This window comes from Rhodamnia argentea, chromosome 10 (assembly GCF_020921035.1).
Source record: "Rhodamnia argentea isolate NSW1041297 chromosome 10, ASM2092103v1, whole genome shotgun sequence".
NCBI lineage: Eukaryota > Viridiplantae > Streptophyta > Magnoliopsida > Myrtales > Myrtaceae > Rhodamnia > Rhodamnia argentea.
The window spans coordinates 5,248,038-5,274,379 of NC_063159.1; the positions used below are offsets into that span (position 1 = coordinate 5,248,038).

The 26,342-nt window shown below is 41.0% G+C and overlaps 2 protein-coding genes across 6 annotated transcripts in view; both read left to right on the plus strand.

The window, feature by feature from the left end:
• LOC115749289 (receptor-like protein 7) overlaps positions 1 to 26,342 on the plus strand; it is a 163,162-nt gene that overhangs the window by 74,620 nt on the left and 62,200 nt on the right. The window lies entirely within an intron of this gene.
• On the plus strand, positions 658 to 20,604 carry LOC115728276 (receptor-like protein 47). 3 transcript variants are annotated; one of them, XM_030658620.2, is made up of 3 exons: positions 1,587 to 1,981; positions 19,026 to 19,145; positions 19,224 to 20,604. In XM_030658620.2, the coding sequence occupies exons 1-3, from the start codon at positions 1,687 to 1,689 to the stop codon at positions 20,045 to 20,047; spliced, it is 1,239 nt and encodes a 412-aa protein (XP_030514480.2). In that variant the 5' UTR covers positions 1,587 to 1,686; the 3' UTR covers positions 20,048 to 20,604. The 3 variants fall into 3 exon arrangements, with proteins under 3 accessions (XP_048127724.1, XP_030514480.2, XP_048127723.1); XM_048271767.1 differs by lacking the exons at positions 1,587 to 1,981; positions 19,026 to 19,145; positions 19,224 to 20,604 and adding exons at positions 658 to 987; positions 1,982 to 3,415; XM_048271766.1 differs by having other exon boundaries at positions 19,026 to 20,604.

The following is a 26,342-nucleotide window of genomic DNA, read 5'->3' on the forward strand; positions in this document are numbered from 1 at the left end:
TTCTTGTTCAAATATATTGTTTGTTAATCTTCGGTTGCACTTGCGTTGGACGACTCCTCCACTCCTGAGTGTCGACTTGGTTTCGGTTGACTCCCTCTTCCCTGCTCCCCCTTCCCCGCCCTCTTCTTCCACCTTCTTCCGATGAACCGTTCCATCGTCTTATGGCTTCTTCTTGCTTTATCCACCGTCTCCATCTTCTCCGACATTGCTAGGGCTTCTTCAGCTTCAGCCCAATGCCTCGGCGTCGACCAAATATCGCTCTTGCTCGAACTGAGAGACAGCATTGTCTTCGACGCCTCCGCGTCTTCCAAGCTAGTACACTGGGACCAAAGCGCCGGTTCATGGAGCGGCGTGACGTGCGAGGAAGGCCTGGTCGTTGGTCTTGATTTGAGCGAAGAGTGGATCTCTGGTGGAATCGACGGTTCGTCGAGCCTCTTCAGGCTCGAGTTCCTTCGGAGCCTGAACTTGGCGTTCAACAAGTTCGACTTCTCACCGATTCCGTCCGGCCTCGGGAATCTCAGCCAGTTGGTACATCTCAACTTGTCCTGTGCTGGATTTGCCGGGACTATTCCGGCAGAGTTATCGCGCCTGTTGAAGCTACGCACTCTTGATCTCTCTATTCATGATTGCTTTGAGACGAGCATGCTGCGCCTTGAGAAGCCTAATTTGAGGTCGCTGATTGGGGATTTGGGGGAATTGAGAGAGCTGTACCTCGATGGGGTCGTTGTGTCTGCTGCAGGAAGCGAGTGGTGCGAGGCGCTGTCTTCTTCAGTGCCGAAGCTCGAGGTGTTGAGCATGTCTACCTGCTTTGTGTCTGGTCCTATCCACGCTTCTCTCATGAGTCTTGCTAATCTGTCCGTCATTCAACTCGATGGCAACTACTTGTCCACCACAGTTCCTACTTTCTTAGCGAATGTTTCCAGCTTGAAAACTCTGAGCCTAATGGCTTGTGGCCTGCAGGGAGAATTACCCCAAGAAGTCTTTCAGGTACAGACACTTCGGATCCTTGACCTCTCCTTAAACCCACTTCTTCAGGTTTCTTTGCCCGATTTTCCGGAGGATAGTTCTCTCGAGACTCTGGTCCTGCGTGGAACGAATATTTCGGGGAGGCTTCCAGATTCAATCGGTAATCTCAGAAAATTGTCGAGATTAGAACTGCAGTATTGCACATTAAGTGGATCGATCCCGAGCTCGATGGAGAACCCGTCAAAGCTGACTTATTTGGACTTGTCTTTTAATAATCTTACTGGTTCGGTTCCGCCATATGGTGCATCCAGAAAGCTGACTTATTTGAACTTGTCTTCTAATAGTCTTACTGGTTCGGTTCCGACATATGGTGCATCCGGAAATCTGACCCAAATAGACTTATCTCATAATGCTTTAACGGGTCGGATAACCTCCGTTGGCTGGGAAGACCTTCCGAATCTTGAAATTCTGGACCCGCAAGACAATGCATTGGAAGGCGACATTCCCCCAGCTCTGTTTACACTTCCCCGACTTACAAAGATACGGTTTTCGAACAACAGATTTAGTGGTCAGCTTATGATATATTCGAATATCTCTTCATATCAACTGGACACGCTTAGCTTGGGTAGCAATCGGTTACAAGGATCAATACCAGCATCCATTTACAAACTTCGAGGGCTCTGTTACCTCAACCTTTCTTCCAATAATTTTAGTGGCTCGATGAATATCAATGCGCTTCAGGGATTTGAAAATTTAACTTATCTTGATCTATCGTATAGTGGCTTGTCCATTATCACCATGGCGTCCGCCTCTGCTGCCGCATCCTCTTTCCCCGATTTATATGGGTTATATTTGGCTTCCTGCCGGTTGCGGGCATTGCCTCGGTTTTTGGCTGACCAGTCCAATTTGGAATACCTTGACCTCTCCCAAAATTATATCCAAGGGGAGATACCGCGATGGATATGGACACTAGAATATCTTTCATTTCTCAATCTTTCCTCTAATTTCTTTGAAGGTTTCCAAACAGCTCTGCACAATCATACTCATGTCGTCGACCTCCATTCAAACATTCGATGGAGTAAGTACCTGGATTTTTCAAAGAATAATATCCATGGGTCCATCCCGCAGTCTATTTGCAAAGCTGGTTATCCTGAAGTGCTTGACTTGTCGCATAACCATCTGAATGGAACTATTCCCGATCGCTTAATGATGGGGTCCCTCGTGGTATTGAATCCGAGAAGTAACCAGTTGAGTGGCGATATTCCACAAAACATCCCAGAAACATGTAGTTTGAAAACATTGGACATCAGTGAGAATTTGTTACAGGGGCAAATTCCTTTGTGGTTGGCAAATTGCACAAAGTTGGAGGTTTTGAACATCGGGGGCAATCAAATAGGCGGGACATTTCCATGCCATTTCAAGGCCATATCAAGTCTCCGTGTCCTTGTTTTACGATTCAACAAATTGCACGGGGAAATTCGATGTCCACATAGCAACATCACCTGGCAAATGCTTCAAATCATTGACCTATCTTCAAATGCTTTCAGCGGCACACTGCCTGCGAGTCTCTTTGCATCTTGGGTGGCTATGAAGGCCAATGTGGACTTCGATCGCCTGCAGTATCAGTCTTCCTGGAGTGGGCTCTATTACGAAGATACAATTAGTGTAACCTTGAAAGGTCTACAGCTAGAACTTGTTAGGATCCTGACTATTTTCACATCAATCGACTTCTCGGGCAATAGATTGGAGGGTCCAATACCACACACACTTGGGGATCTCAAAGCACTTTATTTTCTCAACCTATCGCATAATGCCATTTCGGGTTCAATTCCTCCTGTTTTGGGGAATCTGCATCAGCTTGAGTCATTGGACCTCTCATGGAACTACCTCAGAGGAACCATACCGGCTCAACTTGCGAATCTTGATTTCCTTTCATTCCTGAACCTCTCCAACAATCAACTTGTGGGAAGCATCCCGGCTAGCGGACAGTTTCTCACGTTTTCTGAAAGTTCTTTTGAAGGAAACCTCGGATTGTGCGGGCTTCAGCTCAACAAAAGTTGCTCAATTACCACAAACGGGACGGAAGAAGCTGGAGACGATGGCGACAGTGATGATAATGACTTCAAGTGGTTTTACCTGGGCATACCGATTGGGTTCGTCGTTGGCTTCTGGGCATTTTGTGGTCCGTTAGTGTTTATCAGATCATGGAGGTTTGCTTATTATCGATTCTGGGATAAAGTGCTGTTCAGACACTCACGTCCATGAAGATTTCCCTTGAGGTTCAGTTGTCAATATAGTTTCTATGTTTTTAATATTTGGGTAGTGTCCATGTCTTTAATGCTTAGTCTATTACCTAATTGATAGTTCACTCATGCTTAGAGGGTTGTTCCATGCTAATCTATATAAACATGTTATGAGGAGTAACAATACAGACTCGTTTAATTCATAACTTATTTGAGCATTTGGCTTGAGAACAAGAAGGATATTTTATTTTGCTCTTATCCCTTGAGTATTTCTACAGGTGGTGAGTGACATATCCATTTAAGTTCGTACTTGTGTCACCTCCTAATTCTCTATGGTCTCTTTCGGCTTCACACGTCCATAAAAAATTCTCCTAAGATTTAGTTATTAATCTTGAAAAAGAGTATTTTCGTTCTTTCCATTGAGTTTCAGGTTTGTTTATTTATCAATAGAACTCTTGCTTACCAATTGGGAGAAAAGTATGTTTGCATCTGGCGTAGCAATAACAATATGGCAGAATTTTTCAAATTTTAGCCTATTTTGAATTTTTAGCTTTTTCTTTTTTTAAACTAATTAAGTTTGTATCTTTTAATATATTGATGACTGGATATCTCGCAGGTCATGTCAACTTTAAATATTAATAAAAAAATGCCACATCGAATTTCAGTCAATACATATCGAAGTTGGCACTCAAATGATCGTTTTTTTTTTTTTTAAATTGACACTTAAAGTAATCCGAATGAAACTTTTGACACCAAAGTGAGTGCCGTACACAACTTTTAGCACTTATACTATCCTTCCCTCAAGAAATTATTGACACCTAAATTTTGACTATCTTTTTAGGACATCAAATTTTGCATATAAAATTAGAAAATGACACGTAGTTCACATTTAAATCAATTTAATTTCTGCATGCATCTCATTTATATTTTAATTGAACCGGGGGTGGCATATATGGTTCAAATGAATAGTCTTGGACTTAATTGGCAGACGATGAAAATATTTCTTTATCCATTTATCAGTGATCATTTTTTTAAAATTAATTTATTTTTCGCGAAATAAACAAGCTCCGTAAATCACAAGTGTTTTTCTCGAATAGTCTATGATTCTGTCCAATCGTTGTTGAGTGATCATCGCGCCAATTCCTGGGGATGAAGACCTTAAAAGCGCATTTTGACCCGGCCTAGCAAGGAAACATTGATTGGCCTCGCAAAGAAACTCGGTCTAAACCAAATCTAACACATCGCAGCATGCCAGCAAGAATGAGTCAACCTTGACATCTCTCCGTTGGACGACTCCTCCACCCCCGACTTTGTTCTCGGTTGCCTCCCTCTTCCCGCGCTCTTCTTCATCCTCTTCCGATGAGCGGTTCGATCCTCTTATGGCTTCTTCTTGCTGTATCCACCATCTCCATCTTCTCCAACGTTGCCAGGGCTTCAGCTCCAGCCCAGTGTCTTGGGGTCGACCAAAGATCGCTCTTGCTCGAGCTGAGAAACAGCCTCGTCTTCAATGCCTCCAAGTCTTCCAAGCTAGTACAGTGGGGCCAAAGCGCCAGTTCATGGAGCGGCGTCACGTGCGAGGACGGCCTCGTCGTCAGACTCGATTTGAGCAATGAGTTGATCTCTGGCGGAATCGACGGTTCGTCGAGCCTCTTCAGGTTCAAGTTCCTTCGGAGCCTGAACTTAGCTTTCAACAAATTCAACTCGATTCCGGTGGGCCTCGTGAGTCTCAGCCGCTTGGCACATCTCAACTTGTCCTTTGCTGGAATTACCGTGCAGATTCCGGCAGAGCTATCGTGCCTGACGAAGCTACGTATTCTTGAGCTCTCTCTGGTCTTTCTTTCCCTGAAGCGGATTTGCTGAAACCTGAGAAGCCCAATTTGAGGTCGCTGATTGGGGTCTTGGGGGAGTTGAGAGAGCTGTACCTTGATTTTGTCAACGTGTCTGCTGAGGGAAGTGAGTGGCGCGACGCGTTGTCTTCTTCAGTGCCGAAACTTGAGGTGTTGAGCATGCCGGGCTGTTCTCTGTCCGGTGCTATCGACGCTTCTCTTACGAGTCTTGCCAATCTGTCGGTCATTCGACTCGATCGCATCAACTTGTCCACCACAGTTCCTGGTATCTTAGCGAATTTTTACAACTTGAAATCACTGCGCCTAAGGGAGTGTGGCCTGCAGGGAGAATTTCCTCAAGAAGTCTTCCAGGTACAAACACTCCAGACCCTTGATCTATCATTCAACCAACTTCTTTAGGTTTCTTTGCCGGATTTTCCAGAGGATAGTTCTCTCGAGACTCTGGTCCTGAGTGGAACTAATATTTCAGGGAGGCTTCCAGATTCAATGGGTAGTCTCAGAAAATTGTCAAGATTAGAACTGCCGAATTGCGGATTGAGTGGTTCGATCCCGAGCTCGATGGAGAACCTGTCAAAGCTGACTTTTTTGGACATGTCTGTTAATAGTCTCACAGGTTCAATTCCGTCATTTGGTGCATCCAGAAATCTGACCCAAATGATATTATCTACTAATGCTTTAACGGGTCAGATCACCTCCGTTGGCTGGGAAGACGTTCTGAATCTTGAATTTCTGGACTTGCAAGCCAATTCACTGGAAGGCGACATTCCCCCAGCTCTATTTACACTTCCCCGACTTCGGATGATACTGCTTTCACAGAACAAATTTAATGGTCAGCTTATCATACATCCGAATGTCTCTTCTTATCAATTGTACTCGCTTGATTTGAGTAGCAATCTATTACAAGGGTCAGTTCCAGCATCCTTATTCGAACTGAGAGGGCTTGCGTACCTCTCGCTTTCTTCCAATAATTTCAGTGGCTCGATGAATATCGATGTGCTTCAGGGATCTGGAAATTTAACTTATCTTGATCTACGTACGGTGGCTTGTCCATTAACGCTACGGCGTCGGCTTTGTCGCGACCTAAAATTAGGCTAACGGATTATCGGGTCAATTAAATCAACCAATCTAATTCGGACCGTCCCAAGTCCTACCGAATCGCAACTTAGGTTTATTCATGAAAAAATATTCAATTGGAGCCGCCACTAATCATTTACGGAAGGTTGATTAGAAACCTTAATAAAATAGAGTGAGAACTATTTTATTTCTGCGTACGAGAGAAAAATGGGTCCGGGGACTTGGTTACGCTAATTGAAAGATTAACGCCCTTTCGGTACCAATTTCATGAAAAAGCCTTTCCGATTGATCGATGTGAATTTGATGATTAATTGGAAAAATGTGACATGAGGATCATATATTATGTGCCCAGAGAATTACTTTTTTGGTATTTTCGGTAATAAAAGAAAACATTCAAAAGCAATCAAAAATCTAAACAAAAATAAACAAAAATGCCCACAATATACCTTTAATTTTTTATTTTTCCAAAAATCCTCTTATTCCCAAAGATCCGGGCTAGAGCGAGATTTTATCCGCTACATCCTCGAGGATTCGAACCAGTATGCGGATATGTGTTTAGAAAAACAACATCCCTTTCGCCAAAGGGTAGAACACGAATTTCTATACTAAATCACCATCCCATTTCATAAGATCATGGCTAAGGTGTGCAATTTAATTTTTCCGACGGGTCTAGGCACAAAGGGGAGCATATATTATGGGCATGTTTGTTTAAAGATGTGCAAATTTTATAACAAACAAGCACGACAAAAATAAAATAAAATTAGGCAATTAATGTTAATTTTTGAAAATTCAAAGGGGTGGCCGAAAATATGAGATTAGGGATCCACCTTTCCTCATCCAAAATTTGATCCAATTTGAGAAAATTATCTTTAAGATTTAAAAATATAGTTTTAGATAATTCTTAAAAAAATTGGATAATTATCCAACCAATCTTTATCCCTTAAGCCGAACTCAAGATTGTTTCAAAAAAAGATTCCAATCCGAATTCTAAATAACCTTAATATTTCAAATGATATGGCAATCTCTTCAATATAATGACCAGGATTTAGATTCATGAGAAAAAACGAGCCATCGGATATATCTAAAATTCAATCAGAATATCCACAATTTGAATTCAAAGATACGCATAATATCCATGAGATATGCTCCAAATTCGAAATAAACAACCGAAAATTTCTAGAATAATCTCTAGGTAAGCCTTGAAACTAGAAATTCAAATCAAAGAACAGCAATACCAAATATTCATGAGATAAGCATAGATATCAAGAGGTTTGTTCAAGATTCCAATTTTCCAATTTAAGAAAAAATCTTTATGGATAATGTCAAGTAATCCGGACAAATTCAAATAAGATAACTTTGATATTCAAAAGCAGAATTTTACCCTATCTTGCGAACTGGAATTTCCTAATTCAAACCTTGCTAGAAAATTGCGCACCAAGCTCGGATGATTAGCTTGATCTAGAGAATTCTGCACGCGTTAAGGACTTCGGCAAAGGCGATTTTGTGGCTTCGACAAGGCTCGAACAGCACCTAATCAGTGGAGAGATTGCGCTCAAAAGTGTGGTACTTGATCCCGAACAGCTAGCAAAAATCTGTACTGCAGAGCTAATGAAATCGTCCAAAAAATAGCACTTTTTGGACTAAGAACAGTGACAAAATAAGACTAGAACAGCAGCAAATTCAAGCACTAATTGACAGGGGATTCCAATACCAAATTGCGGCTAGAATAAGGGCTGAACGGATGCAAAACAGCGGTAAAAATCAGCACTGAACAGCGGACTAAACAACTGCCAAGATCGGGACTGAAAAGTAGAAAAATTAACACCAAACCGTGCATGATCGGAGGCCAAACAGCAAAAGAGTTGCTCTTGAACAGCAGTCCGAGACAGCGCGAATCAGGAGCACCAAACGAGCTTGAACAATGGCGGATTGGCCTCGGTGGACTCTTAATTTTAGACGATTCCTGTACTCGACTAGGCGTAACAGGGAGCACTTAATTTGACCAGAGAAAAAAAAAACCTTCGGGAATGATATGCAAAAATAGAAATTCTCCAAGTGTGGCCCTCCAAAATCTGCCATGTTTGACAATGAATTGGCCTCCAGAACCTGCCGCAAAAAATCAAAAGAGTGTATGGCCATATATTACAATCAATTCCCCTCTCGAATGTGAACCCTACGTGTGTATTTATAATGGTGAGCTAGGGTTAATGTTTTATTTTCATTATTTGCAAAATTGTCCCTCAACTTGTGATAATCGCAATTTGATCCGGAGACAAAATATTCATCCATGAAGCCCCTCTCTTTTTTTTCAATTAATGGACATTTTTAATTAAAAGGATTTTCCCAAATTAAACAGTAAATGGGCTGATTTAAGCTCAAAATTATTCCAATAGCTTTGTCAATTTTCGGCACACACTCCTTCTTGATTGCCGAAAAATCCAAACTAAGCCTAGTCCAGTCCTTTGTCAAATTGAGCTCAATTGCTTTGCCTCTGGCCTGAATCCAATGATATGCATGAGTGACAAAAGGTAAATATGCAGTGCATGAGAAATTAATTTTTGTGAGAACTATAATAATTCTCATTTTATACTTAAATGAATGATTTACTACAAATCAAAATTTAGGTGTCAACAGCTGCCCATCTTTGAGTGAAGGCTCGTAGAGGTTTCGCTCAAAGACAAAATTGAAACCTTAATTTTGCAAATGCAAGTGATTGTAATTTTTGGTGGGATTGAGTCCCATTTTTTATGTGAAATAAATGATGCATGAAATGCGAGGCTGTAAATAACATGTGAAATCTGCACATGGATCGTATATGAGAATACCTGTTGTACCAAATACCTCACAATGCTGATGATTCCCTTATTTTCTAAGTTTCTGATACGAGGATCTTAAGGTACTGGGCCCATCTGTTGCTAGAGATTTTTCCCCGATGCGAGACGACGCAAGATATATATGTCCTTCGAGATCACAAGAGCTACGTCATTGTGAGTCGAAAGAAGTGAAATCAAGTTCACAAGAGCTACGTCGTTGTGAGTTGATAAAATGTCAAAATCGCCAGTACATATGTCTTCACGATTTGACAAAGGGGAACCAAAATCATAAGAGCTACGTCATTATGATTTGGTTTGATCAAAATCATGGGTGCTTATATCGTCATGATTTGATAAAAGAGCCGAGAATCATAAGAGCTATGTCATTATGAGCCGACTAAAGGTCAAGATCACCGGTGCATATGTCTTCGTGATTCGAGACCGAAATCATAAGAGCTACGTCATTAAGATTTGATAAGATGTCAAGATCGCCGGTGCATATGTCTTCACGATCTGACATAAGAGGCATATTGCCCGAATTGAACAATATTTGACAGGAGAACCATCGAATGGAATCGATAAGTACGAAAGGGGCATATTGCCTGAATTGAATCATAACAACTATCATCAGAAGAGTTGTTAATTTGAAAAGGGGTTCAGAAAACTTACCCGGGTTCTCCGAACGATTAATCAAGGAACGAAATAGATTGCTCGTATCGTACTTGCATAAACACTTGAGATGAACACGGTTAACTGTCAACACAACATGATACGTGCATAAATTCATGAATTTTCGTTTACATTACGAAGCTCCATTGGGGAATTTTATCAATAATGAAACTTGTCTGGTCCTTTTAACAAAACATAATCGCATTAAATGACGAACCTATTGTCGGAAAGGGCTTTTACTCACTCCCATGGAAGGGTTCAGGTTGAAGAGACACTTACCCGAGGGTTTGAAAGATTACCCGGCGGGCATTTGCCAGCAGAACTTGCTCATTCAACAATCCTTGGATGAATTTCGAGACCTTGGGAGGGAACTCGAACATCGGGAATGCATTACCTATCGGAGAATGTCGGAGGCAACATGTGCAAACATATTCAACAATGAGTTCATACAAAACTATTCTGCCGAGCTTGCAATGATTAGAAATAACATATGTATAATGCAATGACTCATACTATGGTTCATGCATAACCATTCTATCAAGTTTGCATTACCAATCTTGTCCAGGGAGGTTCTCACATTATGAATACCTCAATTGTGAGCTGAATGGGGGGACTTCGATCCGAAAGGGCTTTCTCTCACTCTCAAGAAAAGCTATTTATCATGTCTGCAGGATTCAAGAAAAACCACTCAATCTTATGATCATCGCATTCAACAAGGATCCGAGTAATCTCGCAATTGATACGACCGAGCCGATATGGAGGTCTTGATTAGGACCGTAATGAGGGCTAGGTCAAAGGTTTACAAAGGGGACTCTAGTTGAGTCAAGGCTGCTGAAATGAATTTCTTCGTCATCCGCTCCGGGTTTACAAGTCAAGAACCCCGCAAAAATGAGAGAGAAATAATCTTGCTCGAACTTCTTCGAGCGATGCTTAAAATCATTTAACTCTACATTAACTCAAGTGCCCTAATCAGAAGAGACTTTGAAGAGTTGTAACGTAGGCTAGGATTGGGGACCGAGGAACGAAAAGGCTCGTTTTGGCTCAGAAAGTATATGAAAAAGGCTTGATCTTGGTGATCATTGCTGACTTGTCACCGATCTTGACCTTCGGGAATAGTCTTCAAAGGATACCATTGCTGTTGAGAGATGGTAGTTTTCTACCGAGAATTGTACTTTGCAAACCAACCTTTCCGGGGAGTCCTCTTTCAAATCGGACTCCATTGGGGATTTACCGGAAATAACATGCAAACATATCGAAATTTACAAACTAACATACAAAAATGTACACTTGAAAATTCAGAAGTATTGTACAAATGAACAAGAATTTGAATGGGCATTGGCTTTGCTTTTGATAGGCACTGTTCTTTTTTTAATGCCTGTGATTTCCTTATGGGACCAGCCTTTGCTCTTTTGACTCTCGACTCCCATTTTTTCCTCTTTTTTTTTTTTTTTTTCGAGAGAGCTTGTTCTCTTTTTTTTTCAAATTTTTCTGCTCTTTTTTTTGGGAGTGGACCCTTTTCTTTCAGGCTGAATTTGCTTCCTTCTTCTTCTTCTTCTTTTTTTTTTTCAAATCCCATGATTCGGACAATCCCATGATTTAAAATTTCAACAATATAAGTATTTACAAACGAAAATTATGCTAAACATCACATGAAAAATCTAGGATACAAGAAATGTTCATCCGAGAGTTCTTTGTGAACCCAATTCTTTTCAACTCTACCCCTTGGGAAAATGCCATCTTCGTCTTGGGATGAGCAAATGATCACCAATAAGGATTTATGAAATAAATTTGTAGACTCAAGTGGGCTACGCAAAGGACATAGTATGTAGGACAGAGAAATGAGTGCTCTTCGTCATCCTAAGGCACTTGAATTAAAGTTCAAGCATAATGCAAAGAAACACCCGAAAATTGATGTTAGTCCGAGTAAGAAAATTTCTAACCATTTACCTCGTTCTGCTGGTAGAATTTCCTCGTCTAGGCCCCAATGTGGGGTGGTTCTTGACAGGGGTAAAGAAATGAAACCACCGTTTAAAAGGGTTAATCAATGGATCACCCGTAGTGTTTGGGATAGAGAACTAAATGCCTCTGTCATTTCGGCTATTGTACCTTTTGCGAGAAAATCCTTTGCCTTGTGAATGCGGAACCTAGCTATTGCTTAACTCACTGGGGATTGTAATGTAGGATGTGTATGAACATGGTTTGCCTTTCATCATCCTGTCATGGCCCATTCTATACATTCAATGCATCATATGTAGTTTATACTCCCTGTTCGGAATTGGTAAATTAAACATGAAAAACAATCGGGCATAGATCATGCAAAGTGAGAGCATTTTTCAAACGTGCAAATGTGGCAATTCTCAAGCATCAGTCATGTTTCACAAAAATCTTATGCATTTTACTTAGGAAATAGACTATGAAAGAATGCAAGAAAATTATCAAAAATGAGGAAACTCGAGTTGCCCCAGAACATGTAAGTGACTCGAGTTGAGTGAAGACTTGAGATGCTCTGGTTGCCTCTGTTCACTAGTGATGTAGTCGTATGATCCCGCAAGAAGGAAAATGTCATCTTCTAAATCGCGCAATTTAGAGAAAAATACCCCCTTTACAAGTCGGGGTTCGCTATCGATTTGCCCTATTTTCAATCGGGAGGGGCTATGTCGGATGATCATAGCTTTGGCAAAATGTAGGATTGCCCCAAACATGGACAGTGCGGGGAATTCAGTTTTGAGCTTTGGCAAACAGTTTGTTTTCACGCTTGATCCTGCATAGCAAACCGTGCATGAATAGGGTTATCAAAAGATGAAATGGGTAAAAATTTGGAGAGCTCCCGATGATCGATTTGCTTCGGCGAGAGCAATCATAGACATGTCTCCAAGCTTAATGCCTGCAAAAAGGGAAATAGAAAGTTTATATTCAGAAATGATCGGGCAAGGCAAGAGATACTTCCTTTGAGATCGGGCAGCCTTGGTTCATCCTGTCTTTCGTCGATCGACATAGCATGATCAATGGATCGATCGAGGGCGAAGCATGGATTTGTTTCGACCGGCCAATGGACTGGTGCACGAGTTGGCTAATGTGATGTGACTGGTGAGTCGATCAAGGTATCGGGTAAGGATTGCCCCAAGGATCATCATTTGGGCTTATCGGGGGACAGCCAAAAGTAATGTCAAGCGATACAAAGGTCACCGAACATTTAATCGGCGCCGACGATGGATGAACGTCCGACTATGGAGTTACCGCAAGCAATGGATGAGGGCGAAGCATGGATCCGCCTCATATGGTCAAAGAATTGGGATCTACCAAGGATTTTTAACTCGATCATGAGCTTCGTGGCTCAATACTTATGCGTGAGGTTGCTCGGTGGTTAACTGGACCTCATGCACTGTTCAGGTTATGAATCTACCCCTTGCCCCTAGATTAATTCTGAAACATATAGCACATAGATCAGTAAGACAAATAGGGTTAAACCACGTGTTAACCAATTCTAAAGATTTTCCTTGAAAAACTCTTTCGTTTTCGAAAGCCTTGGAACGAGAATTATTGAGAAGCCCAACCCTCGGTGCTTACCATAGATGATAAATTGTTCAATCATTGGTTATCGTCATCGGGTTGGTTTGGGATACTTCATAAAGATTTCAAAATAATGAAAAACTTTTATAATTTCATTGATGAATGAATCAATCGAGTTACATCCTATTGAAAAGGGAGATCTTAATATGCAACATGAATTGAAAAGAAAAACCTAAGGAAGCAATAAAATGTCCCACACAGGGGAATGCATAAACTTAAAAGATGTTACTGATTTGGGTCTACACTCACTTCCTTAGAGATGAACTCTCTTGGCCTTTAGTAGAGCTAATCGTCCCATGTGTTCCAGGTAGCACCGTGAAGAAAAGCATTATGACTCGGAGGTGTAGAATATTTAACCATGAATTTGTATCCTCCGCTTGGGTGCCCCAAAGTATCCCATATCTCCTTGTTGCCTCCATCTTTGACCGGATCTGGATGTTCCAACCGAATTCTTGGGACTACTAGCGAGTCTAGATTTCCACGACAATATTCCCGATTATGGAACATGAGATTCCTCGCATCAATCATATCTTGGATCTGTGTCTTCAATGTGAAGCATCCCTCTAACGAGTGGCCGACACGGCCAAAATGAAAATCACAGAACTTGCTTGGATCCACACTTCATGCATCTTCGGCCACGGAGAAATCTTCCTCCCTTTGGATCAGTCCCTTTTTCAGCAATATTGGCCAAAATACAAACATCGGTTGAGACAGTTGAGTAAATTCTCTAAAGATCGGAGATTGATCTTGAACCGGCTATTTTCCATAGGCACTTGAGTGGCACGTTGTTCATCGGGAAAGATGGGTCCAGACATTTGGTTGAACCTGGTCGGGTCAGGGAGAGTCATTGGATTCGGACCAGGCACACCAAAACAGGAATTGGTGTTGTTTGGAGGAGATGTCCGCTTCGCCTTAACCAGATGTTTCAAGAGATAAACCATCCGCCCAAAGAGATTAATTAGATTGTTCATTCATTCGTTCGACTCCTTCACTCGCTCTTTCACCTCTTGCATCCTCTATTCCATTTGAGCCAATAGTTTGGTGGTTTCATTGGTCGGTCTCATAGCCACGGGGATGGCTTGGTAGACAGGAGTTGGTGATGGGGCGTTCAAGCTAGCACCAGTAATGACAACATCCTCTAGCAACATGGTGTAACCAGGGACATGCTCGGAAGCCTTCTCGGGATTGCTTGAGGGAGGGGTCGGAGAGGTGACGTCATGAGGTGTTGGACCGGTCGGATGTTTAGCAGAAGCAACAGTAGTGGCCATCATACATTCCATCATCCGGCTCATCATACCCTCAAACCTTTGGTTCATAGCCTCGAATTGCTCCCGTTGAGCTTCTTTGACCGCGTTGTTGATTTCAGCTTTGTTCGCCATTTTCTTAGCCGGAGAGCGGGTAACTCGTGGGGAACCCATGATAGATTACCTACAAGGGAGGGTCATATGATGAGTATAATGCGTGAAAGACATCGAGTCGATCCATGGCTATACTAGACTCATGAACACTTGACTCGTAACCCTGACCTGCAGGTTCCAGCCTCGTCGGGTTTCGGGAAATTATTCATGAAAAATCATCCGGTTGTGAAAATGGTGTGAAAATTTACCAACTTATAGAAAAGAGGCTGATAAACAACTTTCATGTTGGATGATCGAGCTAGATCTGAGTGGATCAAATCAGTTTAATGCGTCTTTGCGAAAAATTATGTTCAGAAAACTGTTTCGTCCACCTGCTGTTAAAAGAACGAAGGGATCCCTTAAACTGAGAATTTAATTCCGAAATTTTGTAGACTATTAGTCGAGACATCAACCTACAACTTTCATGTTTGGTAATTTAACAATACGGTACGTTTACTAGTAGTAAATCGCAAAATGAATCTGTAGTCTGAGAACGTACGAGATCCCAGCCTGCTCGACCCCAGCCATTAATTCCATGATAAATAGAAAACACACTGTATTACCACAAAATTTTTTGAGACGATGGTTCAAGATCTTACAAACATTTTTTGTTTAAAGTGAGGAAATTGAATCCAACATGAAAGGGGCGTAAAAATTCGTACAAGACAGCAAGGTCAGAATGAAAATAGAACTGTTTTATTAATCTAAAAGTGTAATCAAAGTATGACCACCATAAAATCCGAAAAAAGGAAAAAAAAATTCCTAAACAAGAGACCTAGGAATGTAAAGATACAAGTAAAAAGACGGAACTCGACAAGACCATAAAGACAAACCTAATTTGCCATGGACCGACTCAGGAAATGAAGGGAGAAAATACATGTGCTAACATGATGATCATGAGTTCAGAGATAAGCGAAATGACATATGCATGCTTTATTAGCCAAGTGTTTTAGATCTTTCGAGGACGAATCTGACTTAACGATCTAAGTCGTATCCAACACCTCTTGAGCTTAGGGGATGTCAAGAAGTCCTCTCATGCCCATAGATTCAGGCCGGAGCGAGGAATTCTCAACATGATCGGGGTCGAGGGCAAGGTCATCCGTTCCTCCATCCCGAGGCCAGGTAGATCCTTACTCGGACACCATCCTAGGTTCAACTAGCGTTTTAGGATCCAATGCAATGTCATGAATCATGCACGACAGGTATAATTCATTCAATCATGGCATTTTATAACAAAATGAAATAATTAAATTAAATGCCAAAAATTAAGCAAACCTGCATGAAAATGATTAGAAAAATCAAGAATAATGGAGCATGATCGAGATATCATCGGATGAAAAGTAATCCAACTCCAAACAACCAGTCCAAAAATCAACCACATTCACAATCAATCAAAGCAAATCACAACCAAACAATCAAGGCATAGATTATGAAAATCAACGGCTTAAGTCCACAAATATTTAATTTTTCGAAAATTATAGGTGACTTAAAAAGTTTTCGAAAATTAATGTTAATTTTCGAAAAATTCATGAAAATTCGGTTCACCTTTTTATTTTTTCGAGAAATTAAAAATTTACTCCCCAATGGAGTCGCCAAGCTGTCGCGACCTAAAATTAGGCTAACGGATTGTCGGGTCAATTAAATCAACCAATCTAATTCGGACCCTCCCAAGTCTTACCGAATCGCAACTTAGGTTTATCCATGAAAAAATATTCAATTGGAGCCGCCACTAATCATTTACGGAAGGTTGATTAGAAACCTTAATAAAATAGAGGGAGAACTATTTTATTTCTGTGTACCGGAGAAAAATGGGTCCGGGGAGTTGGTTACGCTAATTGAAAAATTAACGCTCTTTCGGTACCAATTTCATGAAAAAGCCTTTCCGATTGATCGATGTGAATTTGATGATTAATTGGAAAAATGTGACATGAGGATCATATATTATGTGCCCAGAGAATTATTTTTTTGGTATTTTCGGTAATAAAAGAAAACATTCAAAAGCAATTAAAAATCTAAACAAAAATAAACAAAAATGCCTAAATATACCTTTAATTTTCGATTTTTCCAAAAATCCTCTCAATCCCAAAGATCCGGGCTAGAGCGAGATTTTATCCGCTACATCGTTGAGGATTCGAACCAGTATGCGGACATGTGTATAGAAAAACAACATCCCTTTCGCCAAAGGGCAGAACACGAATTTCTATACTAAATCACCATCCCATTCATAAGATCATGGCTAAGGCGTGCAATTTAATTTTTCTGACGGGTCTAGGCACAAAGGGGAGCATATATTATGGGCATGTTTGTTTAAAGATGTGCAAATTTTATAACAAACAAGCATGACAAAAATAAAATAAAATGAGCCAATTAATGTTAATTTTCTAAAATTCAAAGGGGTGGCCGAAAATATGAGATTAGGGATCAACCTTTCCTCATCCAAAATTTGATCCAATTTGAGAAAATTATCTTTAAGATTTAAAAATATAGTTTCAAATAATTCTTAAAAAAATTGGATAATTATCCAACCAATCTTTATCCCTTAAGCCGAACTCGAGATTGTTTCAAAAAAAGATTCCAATCCGAATTCTAAATAACCTTAATATTTCAAATGATAAGGCAATCTCTTCAATATAATGACCAGGATTTAGATTCAATGAGAAAAAACAAGCCATCGGATATATCTAAAATTCAATCAGAATATCCACAATTTGAATTCAAAGATACGCATAATATCCATGAGATATGCTCCAAATTCGAAATAAACAACCAAAAATTTCTAGAATAATCTCTAGGTAAGCCTTGAATCTAGAAATTCAAATCAAAGAACAGCAATACCAAATATTCATGAGATAAGCATAGATATCAAGAGGTTTGTTCAAGATTCCAATTTTCCAATTTAAGAAAAAATCTTTATGGATAATGTCAAGTAATCCGGACAAATTCAAACAAGATAACTTTGATATCCAAGAGTAGAATTTTACCCTATCTTGCGAACTGGAATTTCCTAATTCAAACCTTGCTAGAAAATTGCGCACCAAGCTCGGATGATTAGCTTGATCTAGAGAATTCTGCACGCGTTAAGGACTTCGGCAAAGGCGATTTTGTGGCTTCGACAAGGCTCGAACAGCACCTAATCAGTGGAGAGATTGCGCTCAAAAGTGTGGTACTTGATCCCGAACAGCTAACAAAAATCTGTACTGTAGAGCTAATGAAATCGTCCAAAAAATAGCACTTTTTGGACTAAGAACAGTGACAAAATAAGACTAGAACAGCAGCAAATTCCAGCACTAATTGATAGGGGATTCCAATACCAAATTGCGGCTAGAATAAGGGCCGAACGGATGCAAAACAGCGGTAAAAATCAGCACTGAACAGCGGACTAAACAACTTCCAAGATCGGGACTGAAAAGTAGAAAAATTAACACCAAACCATGCATGATCGGAGGCCAAACAGCAAAAGAGTTGCTCTTGAACAGCAGTTCGAGACAGCGCGAATCAGGAGCACCAAACGAGCTTGAACAATGGCGGATTGGCTTCGGTGGACTCTTAATTTTAGACGATTCCTGTACTCGACTAGGCGTAACAGGGAGCACTTAATTTGACCAGAGAAAAAAAAAAAAAACCTTCGGGGATGATATGCAAAAATAGAAATTCTCCAAGTGTGGCCCTCCAAAATCTGCCGTGTTTGACAATGAATTGGCCTCCAGAACCTGCCGCAAAAAATCAAAAGAGTGTATGGCTATATATTACAATCAATTCCCCTCTCGAATGTGAACCCCCTACATGTGTATTTATAATGGTGAGCTAGGTTAACGTTTTATTTTCATTATTTGCAAAATTGTCCCTCAACTTGTGATAATCGCAATTTGATCCGGAGACAAAATATTCATCCATGAAGCCCCTCTCTTTTTTTCAATTAATGGACATTTTTAATTAAAAGGATTTTCCCCAATTAAACAGTAAATGGGCTGATTTAAGCTCAAAATTATTCCAATAGCCTTGTTAATTTTCGGCACACACTCCTTCTTGATTGCCGAAAAATCCAAACTAAGCCTAATCCAGTCCTTTGTCAAATTGAGCTCAATTGTTTTGCCTCCGGCCTGAATGCAATGAGATGCATGACTGACAAAAAGTAAATATGCAGTGCATGAGAAATTAATTTTTGTGAGAACTATGATAATTCTCATTTTATACTTAAATGAATGATTTACTAAAAATCAAAATTTAGGTGTCAACAAGCTTTTGCTGCTGCATCTTCTTTACCTGAATTTGATACCTTAAATCTGGCTTCTTGCCAATTGCGGACATTGCCTCTGTTTTTGGCTAACCAGTCCAAATTGACCTCCCTCGACCTCTCCGAAAATCACATTAAAGGGGAGATACCACGATGGATATGGACACTAGAGCATCTTCAATTTCTCAATCTTTCCGCCAATATCTTTGCAGATTTGGAAACAACTCCGCACAATCTTACTTCTGCTCTCCTTGTCATCGACCTCCATTCAAACATGCTCCGAGGGAATATGCCACCCTTGACGATGTCCGCTATGTACTTGGATTTCTCAAGTAACAACATCAGTTCTGTTATTCCAGATGACATTGGAGACAACCTATCATCTTCCACGACCTTCTTCTCCCTTTCGAAGAATGATTTCCATGGGTCCATCCCGAAGTCAATTTGCAAAGCTTCTTATTCTGATTATCTTGAAGTGCTTGACTTATCGCATAACCATTTGAACGGAACTATTCCTGATTGTTTAATGATGGGATCCCTCAAGGTATTGAATTTGAGAAATAACCAGTTGAGTGGCAATATTCCGCAAGACATTCCGGACAAATGCAGTCTGCAGACATTGGACATGAGTGAGAATTTGTTGCAGGCGCCGATTCCATTGTCGTTGGCAAATTGCTCAACGTTGGAGATTGTGAACATCGGGGACAATCAAATAAATGGGACATTTCCATGCCATTTCAAGGCTATGTCGAGTCTCCGTATCCTTGTTTTACGATCTAACAAATTGCACGGGGAAATTGGATGTCCGCAGAGTCCCGGCACCTGGCAGAATCTCCAAATCATTGACCTGTCTTCAAACAATTTTGGCGGCACGCTAGCTGCGAGTCTCGTCACATCTTGGGAGGCTATGAAGGCCAACGCTGACTTCAATCACCTGCAATATGAGTTATTGCGATTAAGGAACCTCTATTATCAAGACACAATGAGTGTAACTTTGAAAGGTCGACAGCTAGAACTCGTCAAGATTCTGACTATTTTCACGTCGATCGACTTCTCGGGCAATAGATTGGAGGGTCCAATACCAGATGCACTTGGAGATCTCAAAGCACTTTATCTCCTCAATCTATCGCACAATGCCATCTCTGGTTCAGTTCCTCCTGCGTTGGGGAGTCTGGATCAGCTCGGGTCGTCGGACCTATCAGGGAACAACCTCAATGGAACCATACCGGCTTAGCTCACGAATTTGATTTCCTTTCATTCCTAAATATCTCAAATAATCAACTTGTGGGAAGCATCCTGGCTAGCGGACAGTTTCTCACATTTCCCGAAAGTTCTTTCGAAGGAACCCTCGGATTGTGCGGGATTCAGCTCAACAAAAGTTGCTCAAATACAACAAACGGGACTGAAGAAGCCGGTGACGATGGCAACGATGATGACAGCGAGAAGAAGTGGTTTTACTTGGGCATACCACTTGGATTCGTTGTTGGCTTCTGGGCATTTTGTGGTCCGTTAGTGTTTATCCAATCATGGGGGTTTGCTTACTATCAATTTTGGGATAAATTGCTGCTCAGACACTCACGTCCATGAAGTTTTCCCCAGAGGTTCAGTTGATAATCAAGTTTCTATGTCTTTAATATTTGGGTAGCATCAATGTCTTTAATGCTTAGTCTACTTCCGATGTGATAGTTTACTCATGCTTAGAGGGATGTTCCATGCTTGTCTATACAAGCATGTTATCATGATAAAAATTCAGACTTGTTGATTCATAACTTATTTGACCCTTTGGCTTGAGAACAAGAAGATTTATCGTTTTGCTCTTATCCCTTGGGTAAATTTCTATGGGTGACAAGTGACCTATCTATTTAAGTTCTCACTTATGTCACCTCCTACTTCTTTACGCTCTCTTCCGGCGTCACACATCCATAAAGATTTCCCCTGAGGTTCAATTATTAATCTTGAAAAAGAGTATTTTCATTCTTTCCACTGAGATTCAGGTCTGTTTATTCATCAATAGAACTTTTGCTGACCAATTTGGGAGAAACAGTAGGTTTGCATCTAGCGTAGAAATCAGAGTATGATAGAACTATATGACCATTTTTCCCAGAGTTTTGGAATAAAAATTGTGACGAACAAGATTCTTTAGTGAAGGTTGTTTTAAACTAAGATGGAATGCTTTTGAATAGGTAAAGTCTAAACCTAAAGCCACAATGCTATTCGAAACCAGTTGAAGGCTCCTAAGTTTGGATTTGAAAATTTTACTTTGCAACATTATTTATCAGCCAAGTCAGAAAACTAAGTAATATTGAGGATTAAGTATATCGTAAGTCCTAAATCCTATAGCAGAAGTATAACCAAGTGTTAGAAACTTTCAAATAGGTCAATCTCATCCCTAATTAATAGAAGTACTTCGTAGTAACACTTCTTTGGACAAATTTTAAGATTCGATTGTACTTTTTTTTACATTTTTATGATTTGATTACACATTGTTTACAAGTTTTAAATTCTCTAGTGCACTTATCTCTGAGAAAGAAAATATTAAACTTTTATAGTAGGCCCATGGTATGTGTCAGTTGTTCACCAAGAGCAACATGTTAAGCGATTAAAATGACAGTCCAAAAATAGGAAAAATGAAATCTTTGTGTAAAGAAGGTTGAGAAGGGAGTAAAGGACTGATGTAGAGACGCCTTTATCTTTCAAAAAAGTTAATTTTTTTCGTGCCCCAGCAAACAGGTGTTCCCTCGCTAGTAGAAAAATAGTTTAGAAAAAATTAAGTTCACTTTCAGTCCCCTAATCTATGATCTTGTGCAATTGGATGTTTTGGCATCTATAATGTCAAAATTGAAAGAAACTAATTTTATTCTTGAAAGAAAGAAAAGTAACATGTAGAAGAGAATGGAAGGACAGAGAGAGAAGGGGTGGAGGACTGGGTGGCGATAGCAACCACCTGCAATGATGGGTGATGATCGGAAAATGAGAAGAACTTGTTATAGGCTTTGACAGGAAAAGTGCCACAAAAGTTTGTTGAAAAAGTCATAAATCTATTGTATTTATGTTAATTTAATTTCAAAATTTTTAATTATGCCAATTTAGTCATACATTTTTTGACGTAAAGCTCATTAACCAAAAATACTTAATGGGTGTGATATCCTCGTCCCACATCGCCTAGGAAGGGAGTCCTGGGCTAGTTGATAAGGGGTTGGGGGCTCTTCAACTTGCATGAGGCCTTTTCTGGGCTGAGTGCCCGGAGAAACAAAACCGTGCGGGTTGCGAAGCCCAAAGCGGACAATATCGTGCAAGTGGGACCCCCGGGTTTTACGGTTGGTATCAGAGCCGACTTCCGACCGCGTGTGGGGCCGCAGCGGGCGCTCGGCAACTGGTGCTGGCGAGGGCACAGCGGGGACGCTGTGCCGCCGAGGGGGGATATTGTGATATCCTCGTCCCACATCGCCTAGGAAGGGAGTCCTGGGCTAGTTGATAAGGGGTTGGGGGCTCTTCAACTTGCATGAGGCCTTTTCTGGGCCGAGTGCCCGGAGAAACAAAACCGTGCGGGTTGCGAAGCCCAAAGCGGACAATATCGTGCAAGTGGGACCCCCGGGTTTTACAATGGGTCTTGCGCCCTCGCCCGAGACTACCGAGGCCGCAATGGTCGTCGGCCGGGGCCGTCGCGGCCTCACCAGCCCAAGGCGAGCCAACCTTGGCTCCTAGGCTGGCCGGGGGTGGCCGACAAGACCCACACCGGTGACCTCGCCGGCCACCACCGAGAAACCTAAGGGTTTCTCTTTTTTTTTTTTTTGAAATATTAAATAATTAAAATAAAAATAAAAACATCAAAATAAATAAAAAAATAAAAAAAGTTTCATAAAATATTAAAAAATGTAAAGAAAATCACGTGGCACTAAGAAATTAATAAAATAATAGCAAAAAGTCCACGTCGGCTTTTCCGGCAAAAATGGCACTCAAGTGAACGATTTTGCTCCGACATGACACTCAAATGAATGTTTTGAAAGTTATAGCACTCAAGTGAATACCATACAAAAGTTATGGCACTTGTATTGTACTTATCCCCGAATGTGCCCATTCCCAAGTCAAGTCAACCTTAGATAGTGGTGCATCCGCATAGGGTCTAAAAAACTAATTATATGATGTGATTAGAATTATAGACCAAACACAGCTCCATTGAAAGCTATTGTCTAGTTGGACGGTATTGCACATTAAACAAAAGTTTAGAGATTATATTGAACAAATTAAAAATTCTAGGATGATATTACGGGGAAAGTTCGGGGACCATTTTTGTCAATTTTTTTTTCTTTTGCATATAGGGACATTAAACAAGAAAATCATGTCCTAAAGTAGCAAACTTTGTAGAAATAAAATGGGAGCGATATGAAAATCTGTTCCCTAGAAGGGAACTTATGATGCAGAAAGGAGGGAAAGAGTTGCTGATGTTTCTTCTTCCTTATCGCTTCTTCACCAACAGTAAACAACCACTCGAGGCCACCACAGGCTCAACCAAGTGATTTGATGAATGTGCGCATTCCCAAGTCAAGTCAACCTTAGATAGTGGCACATACGCATAGGGTCTAACATGCTAATTATACGATATGATTAGAATTACGGAGCAAATACAGCTCCATCAAAAACTACTATCTAGATGGACTGCATTGCTCATCGGGCAAAAGTTTAGGGATTATACTAAACAAATCAAAAGTTCGGGGACGATATTACAGTCAAAGTTTAGGGACTATTTTGTCATTTTTTCCTTTTGCAAATGAGGACATTAAACAAGAAAATCACGTTCTAAAGTACAACAACCTTGTGGAAATAAAACAGGAGCGAAATTAAAATATGATCTCTAGAAGGGAACTTATGATGCAGAAAGGAGGGAAGAATTGCAGATGTTTCTTCTTAGTTGAAAATAATAATGCCGAAGAAGAAATCGGGGAATTTCTGTGTAATTCGATATATCATGATGAATCTCACACTAGCCTATTCATAGGCTTTATAATATATCACTATCTAAGGCAACATATGTCAATAAAGATACACACAAATAAAGATATACGTGCAATCTTGAGAAATACAGAAATATCTCTAAATAAGAAATTATTCTAGAGAATCCTTAATTATCTCTAACATTCTTCCTCATCACTTCTTCATCAACGGTAAAGAGCCACTTAAGGCCACCATTTGCTCAACCAAGTGATATGATGAATGCGCGCACTCCCACTTTAGATAGTGGTGCATACGCATAAGGTTTATGGGACCAAAGTCACCAAACACAGCTCCATTAAAATTGCATTGAGGATAGTTCGTGTTCATCTGCCTTCCAGTAAGAGCACAACTCCTCCTTGTATGTGGTCAAGCGTGTATCTCAAAATTAGTGGGAGCAAGATAATTTTCTCAGTACTGTATATTGGTCTTTGCTTGCCTGTGTTGATTTTGGCATGCTATATGAAACCAGATCACTTTTTTCTTGAGTTTTTAAGATGGATGATTTGGGTAAAGTCTCTTATGCCGCTAGCATAGAGATTCATAGAGATAGATCTAAAAGAGGAGTATCCCGACATGCCTACATCGAACCAAGGATTCTTGTACAAAATAATCGGTGTTCTGATTGCCTTAAGGCCATCGGATTGTCGGTGAACCTGTAGATCTGTATTTACTATTACGTTTGTTGATGTTAAAAATCGCTTTTTCATTGATAACTTACAAATAGTTATGCGCCTTCTTGTGATAAATATAAAACCACAAAAAGCAAGTGATGATTCACAATTTGGTTCGTTACAATGGCCATTCCAAATTTACCATCCGCGTTATGTATTTAACATCCACAAACTGCATTTTGCAAATCCGCGAACAGAGGGCGCACCGAAACGACAAATCTTTCATTCTCCAGTCAAGTTAAAGCTATGGCGTCTACTTTGGAAGAAGTTAAAGCACAGAGAGTCCTTCAATCAGGACCCTTCTTCACGTTCGGATGGAATTGAAATTGTTCACGCGTGTGTAGTGTGCCCCCACCAAACTGGACCGAAGACGAAATCCTGGCAAAGGGTTTTCAAATTCTTGTTCAAATATATTGTTTGTTAATCTTCGGTTGCACTTGCGTTAGACGACTCCTCCACTCCTGAGTGTCGACTTGGTCTTGGTTGACTCCCTCTTCCCGCCCTCTTCTTCCCCCTTCTGATGAACCGTTCAATCGTCTTATGGCTTCTTCTTGCTATATCCACCATCTCCATCTTCTCCGACGTTGCTAGGGCTTCTTCAGCTTCAGCCCAATGCCTCGGCGTCGACCAAATATCGCTCTTCCTCGAACTGAGAGACAGCATTGTCTTCGACGCCTTCGCGTCTTCCGAGCTAGTACACTGGGACCGAAGCACCGGTTCATGGAGCGGCGTGACGTGCATGGAAGGCCTGGTCGTCGGGCTCGATTTGAGCAAAGAGTCGATCTCTGGCGGAATCGACGGTTCGTCGAGCCTCTTCAGGCTTGAGTTCCTTCGGAGCCTGAACTTGGCGTTCAACGATTTCAACTCCTCAGCGATTCCATCCAGACTCGGGAATCTCAGCCAGTTGGTACATCTCAACTTGTCCTGTGCTGCATTTGCTGGGAAGATTCCGGCAGAGTTATCGCGCCTGTCGAAGCTACGCACTCTTGATCTCTCTACTCCTTATAACTCCCAGCCGGGCCTGCTGAAGCTGGAGAAGCCTAATTTGAGGTCGCTGATTGGGGATTTGGGGGAATTGAGAGAGCTGTACCACGATGGGGTCGTTGTGTCTCCTGCGGGAAGTGAGTGGTCTTCTTCAGTGCCGAAGCTCGAGGTGTTGAGCATGCGGGTCTGTTCTCTGTCCGGTCCTATCCACCCTTCTCTTACGAGTCTTGCTAATCTGTCGGTCATTCAACTGGATGGCAACGACTTGTCCACCACAGTTCCTACTTCCTTAGCGAATTTTTCCAGCTTGAAAACTCTGAGCCTAATGGGTTGTGGCCTGCAGGGAGAATTACCGCAAGAAGTCTTTCAGGTGCAAACACTTCGGACCCTTGACCTCTCCTTCAACCCACTTCTTCAGGTTTCTTTGCCCGATTTTCCAGAGGATAGTTCTCTCGAGACTTTGGTCCTGAGTCGAACGAATATTTCGGGGAGGCTTCCAGATTCAATCGGTAATCTCAGAAAATTGTCGAGATTAGAACTGCATGATTGCACATTAAGTGGATCGATCCCGAGCTCGATGGCGAACCTGTCAGAGCTGACTTATTTGGACTTGTCTTTTAATAATCTTACTGGTTCAGTTCCTCCATATGGTGCATCCAGAAAGCTGACTTATTTGGACCTGTCTTTTAATAATCTTATTGGTTCGGTTCCGACATATGGTGCATCCAGAAATCTGACCCAAATAGACTTATCTCATAATGCTTTAACGGGTCGGATAACCTCCGTTGGCTGGGAAGACCTTCTGAATCTTGAAATTCTGGAGCTGCAAGACAATGCATTGGAGGGCGACATTAGCCCAGCCCTGTTTACACTTCCCCAGCT